At 39.3% G+C, this 5189-nt stretch overlaps 1 protein-coding gene across 1 annotated transcript; it reads left to right on the forward strand.

Annotated features, from left to right (window-relative positions):
- The first annotated feature begins 3266 nt into the window (after window positions 1–3266).
- LOC121969266 (protein DA1-related 1-like) lies at window positions 3267–4621 on the forward strand. Its single transcript, XM_042519300.1, has 4 exons — window positions 3267–3629; window positions 3737–3799; window positions 3922–4040; window positions 4375–4621. Exons 1-4 carry the CDS (start codon window positions 3489–3491, stop codon window positions 4493–4495), a joined length of 444 nt encoding a protein of 147 aa, XP_042375234.1. The 5' UTR covers window positions 3267–3488; the 3' UTR covers window positions 4496–4621.
- The last annotated feature ends 568 nt before the right edge of the window (window positions 4622–5189 follow it).

Genomic DNA, 5189 nt, shown 5'->3' on the forward strand with positions numbered 1-5189 from the left:
ACACAATCTCACCAAAAAAAACTAAGTTACTTCATACTAAGATGTCCCTCCCTTATATAATGGGAGTGAACATGGAAAAATACAAGATAAGTACATGCACAATTAGAGTCCCAATGTTGCATGCCTCATGCAAGCTATCTAGAAACCCAAAACAAAATAAATGCATGCACAATTAGAGTCCCAAGTTGCATGCTTCATTAAACAATCTAAAATACTTAAGTCTTCAAGCATGAACGAATTCCCATGCTTTGCATGCTTATTAGCGTTCTTCTGTTAAGCGCGACCAGTCATGGATGGTTATGCCCGATTACGTGGATTAGGCCACGACTAGCAGTTGTGATTATCTTGGTTTCTCCTTGCTCATAGTCCTCCCAATGTTTTTTGATTAGCCTATTTAGTGCTTCCTTGAAACACTTTGCCCATAGTCGTATAATTGGGCCTTCCAGAAGTGATAACTGATCTCTCCTATCTTCAGCCCTTAGGCATACATCATTCTCCCCTTCTTGAAAAGGATTTGTCCTCAAATCATCACCTGCATCAAACGGGGATAAGTCAGCAACATTAAAAGTAGAATGTACGCCATACTCACCTGGTAGTTCAAGTTTGAAGGCATTATCATTGATGCGCTCTAATACTTGAAATGGGTCATCCCCTCGAGGTAGAAGTTTAGAACGACGTTTGTCCAGAATGCGCTCCTTTCGAAGGTGCAACCAAACCCATTCTCCTTATTCAAACACAATTTTCTTGCGCCCCTTGTTAGCTTGTTGCATGTATTGCTGAGTTCTTTTCTCAATATTCAATCGTACTTGTTCATGAATCTTCTTTACAAATTCGGCCTTCTGCTTACCATCTAAGTTTATATGCTCACTTACAGCTAAAGGAATCAAATCTAATGGTGACAAGGGATTGAAACCATAAACAATTTGAAATGGAGAAAATTTAGTCGCAGAATGTATGCTCCTATTGTAAGAAAATTCAACATGAGGTAAACAATCTTCCCATATTCTCAAATTCTTGTTAATGACCGCACGAAGTAAAAAGGACAAGGTTCGATTGACCACTTCAGTTTGCCCATCAGTTTGGGGGTGGCAAATAGTAGAGAACAACAATTTAGTTCCTAATTTTCCCCACAAAGTCTTCCAAAAATAACTCAAAAATTTTGCATCTCTATCAGAGATAATGGTCCTAGGTATGCCATGCAACCTAATAACCTCTTTAAAGAGCAATTCAGTTATATGCGATGCATCATCGGTTTTATGATATGGAATGAAATGCGCCATTTTAGAGATTCTGTCTACCCCAACAAAAATTGAATCTCTCCCTCTCTTGGTCCGGGGTAATCCCAAAACAAAGTCCATTGAAATATCAGTCCAAGGTTCACTAAGTATAGGCAAAGGAGTATACAAACCATGGGGTTTCAATTTAGATTTAGCGTGTTTGCAAGTGATACACTTCTCACAAATTCTTTCCACGTCGCGTTTCATATGAGGCCAAAAGAAATGATCCTGTAAAAAAGTCTTAGTAACGCCAAAATGACCCATCAATCCACCACCATGGGAATCCCTAATGAATAATTCACGTAACGAACACATAGGCACACACAATCTATTTTCACGAAATAAAAACCCATCATGCCTATAGAACTTACCAAATTTAACCTTATCGCATGCTTTGAACACCTCAGAAAAATCAGTATCGTTAGTATATAAATCCTTGATATATTCAAATCCAAGTAACTTCGTATCTAAAGTGGACAGTAAAGCATACCTTCGGGATAGTGCATCAGCAACTACGTTCTCCTTTCCTTTCTTGTATTTGATCACATAAGGAAATGTCTCAATGAATTCTACCCATTTAGCATGGCGTTGGTTCAACTTATGTTAGCTCTTCAAATGCTTTAGAGATTGATGATCTGTGTGAATCACGAATTCTTTTGGCCATAGGTAATGTTGTCATGTCTCCAATGCTCTCACCAATGCATACATTTCCTTGTCATATGTGGGATAGTTGAGAGTGGCTCCACTCAACTTCTCATTGAAATAAGCAAATGGGTCTCATTTCCTACATAAGCACAACAGCTATACCAACACCAGAAGCATCCACTACAAGAAAAACCCTCATAGACATCGGTGGAACAACATCAGTTTTAAGTAAAAAACGATGTCTTTGAGTATTTTACACCAGTTTTTCCAAAAATCGGTGTCTATAAGCGCAGATTTTCACTCATAGACATTGGTTTTTTAAGCCGATGTCTATGAGCGCCTTTTTTCGTTAATAGACACCGATTTTAACAGCGATTTTTAAAACCTGGTGTCTATGATAAAATAAAATAATTTAATTTTCCCACAAATACTTGACCAAAATTTATAACATTTCACTTTTCCCTCCAAACCTAAACCTATATCGCGCTGTCCATCGTATATCCACCACTTTCCTCCTCGCCGCTGGCCATCCGGCTATCTCTCTCACTCTCATCTCCCTCTTTCCCTTCCTAGATCGATTCACAGCTAGCACAACTTGCCTTGTGTTTGACCGAGGACGCAGAGGGTAGTAGCGTAGGCGACTTGACCCATGGAGGACGAGGTGACAGAGTTGCATTCCATCCCCCCGACGCCGCCGTGGCCGCAGATCTGGAGATAGGGCGGTATGTGGTTGTTGTGCTCTTCCTTTGCTGCAGTATGATCCAGCAGAGAGGCCTCTTGGGTCGTCAACGGCGCAGGCAGGAAGCAACCGCAGCTCTCGCATGGAAGACGACAAGCCTCCTCTCCTCGGTCGCCTTGTGAATTCTCTCTCCAGGAATGGCTCTCACTCGCACGCTTGGCCAGTATAAAACCCTTTCCCTTCTTCTCTCAACCAAATCGTGTTCTTTTTTCCTTTTTTTTCCTGTTTTTTCTGCTTTGGTTTGAGATTGGAAGTTTGCAAATTTGGGGTGGCAGGAACTGGAGCTAGGGTGGAGGGTTGTGCTCGGATCCACAATCGCTTTCACAAGATCCGCTCTCGGGAGCGTCTGGGGAGTGGGGCGAGGCGGTTTATGCCCATGCTCACCTTGATCCTTGGTTTCGACCTCAAGACTTCTGCAGCCATCTCCAAGTGTAAGGAAAGGATAAGAATTGCTCTTTCTGCGATTTTAATCACAGTTCCCCTGCGCGAGTGAGCTGTCGATTATTGGGCAATGGCTTTCATCAGGTCTTGGTTGATTTACTTAAATGGAACTGTTGATGAAAGTCTTCCTTCTTGATTGCTATTTTTAGGTATGATCATGGGGAGCTGCTGGAGCGACCGTTTACTACAACCTAAGATTTCGACATCACACATTGGATATGCCAATCATTGATTTCGACCTTGCATTTTTATTCCAGCCTATGCTTTTGTTGGGCATTTAAGTGTAGTTGCTTTTTTTTTAATGCTTTGTTCAGTCAAGAGATGCAAAATATGTTACTTTAGATGATGGCCGTAAGCTTTGTCTCGAGTGTCTCAATTTTTCAATAATGGATACAACTGAGTGCCAGCCTCTTTACCTGGATATACAAGAATTTTATGAAGGTTTTAATATGAAAGTGGAACAACCAATTCCATTGCTTCTAGTTGAGAGGCAAGCTTTGAATGAGGCTATGGAAGGTGAAAAGAATGTAAGACAAAGAACAATCCTTCTTGTAAAATAATGTGTCCATTAAGGCACATATTTTTGTTTTCGAAAAGTCTTGCAATAACAATTTTTATTTACTCCCGAGAGCAGGGAACACATCACCTCCCTGAAACTAGAGGTCTCTGTCTTTCCGAAGAGCAGATCATTAGAACAGTAAGAATTCACCGTCATTTTTGGGTTCCATTGTCCTTTTTTACTCTTTTTGAAGAGCCAACCGCAAATAGTTTAGGCTCACAAATTGTTTAATAATCACTGATGAGAAAATTGCTATTCAGGTATTGAAGAGGCTAATAATGGGGCCTGGAAACAAACTCATAGATTTGAAAACTGGGCCACATAGACTTGTCCGGCGGTGTGAAGTGACGGCAATTCTCATATTGTATGGTTTACCCAGGTATTTTTTCTATTTCATCAATCTCTCTTGTTATCTTGAATACCTTGCTAGAGCTTTTCTGCAGTGCCATCACACTTCCAGCTAAATAACCCAGCTGCATTTGACTCTAAATGATTTCTTTAAGTAGAATCTTTTTGAGTTTCTGAGTTTATCTATTTAAATAAAAATCTTCTTTTCCTATTAGCTAATTCTGTTGTTTGCTTGTGATTATGCTTATCTACTATTTGCTTTACTCTCACATGTGAGAGTCAGTTCTTTTCTTACATGTTTGTTTATATCAGATATTTAAGTTTATTTTATTTATAACAAGTACTCTTTTTTTTCTTGTGTTTAGGAAAGTGAAAGTGAGGAAGATGGTCTTGACATGGGTGATGATGATGATGTTAAGGAACCTGAAAATGAACCAGAGGCTATTAGGAAAGAACCAACCATTGAGAAATCTGCTCCTATTTTAGCACCACCCAAAGATGCTGAAAGGCAACTGTCAAAGAAGGAGCTTTAGAAAAAGGAAATGGCAGAGTTGGATGCACTTCTACATGAAATGGGCATTGCAAATAAAGATAATAATACTGCACAAAATGAGACAGCTGGTAATGTCTTCTTTCACATAATTAGTTTATTTTTGATATGTAGTAAATTTTAATTCACTTGAGTTGCTTCATACATATGAAGCGACTGTTTAATGTGTGTTGAATTTGTTTATCCTTGTTATGCAGACAAGAAGCAACTAGAGCAAAGTAGTGAAGGGGAGAAGAAAGAAAGTGTTGGTGCTCCTTCAGAGAACAGAATCTTAAAGAAGAAGAAATCCAAGAAAGAAAAATCATCAAAGGAACAGGAGGAGCATGATCAGAATCAGGAGAAAGAAGACATTGAAGCTGAAGTGGCAGATGCATCTGCAGTTGACGTAAAGGAAAGGATAAAGAAGGTGGCCTCCATGAGGAAGAAGAAATCAAGCAAAGAGATGGATGCCGAACAGTTGAATAAAAGGGCTTCTTACTTAAGCAGTAGGTTAATTGGTACCTCAACTGGCCAATTGTAAGAAGAATATTTATGTAATTTGTGGATACGGATTTAATGTGTACAATATCTATTATCTTTTTATGTTGTAAGAATAATATTTGTGTTGGTTACTTGGATATTGACTTGTTT

Source organism: Zingiber officinale, chromosome 1B (assembly GCF_018446385.1).
Source record: "Zingiber officinale cultivar Zhangliang chromosome 1B, Zo_v1.1, whole genome shotgun sequence".
Lineage (NCBI taxonomy): Eukaryota > Viridiplantae > Streptophyta > Magnoliopsida > Zingiberales > Zingiberaceae > Zingiber > Zingiber officinale.

Coding starts and splice junctions, on each gene's coding strand:
- LOC121969266 (XM_042519300.1), top strand. CDS start 3,489: ATGGATACAACTGAGTGCCAGCCTCTTTACCTGGATATACAAGAATTT. Junction 3,630..3,736: donor CTATGGAAGGTGAAAAGAAT/GTAAGACAAAGA, acceptor TCCCGAGAGCAG/GGAACACATCACCTCCCTGA. Junction 4,041..4,374: donor ATATTGTATGGTTTACCCAG/GTATTTTTTCTA, acceptor TCTTGTGTTTAG/GAAAGTGAAAGTGAGGAAGA.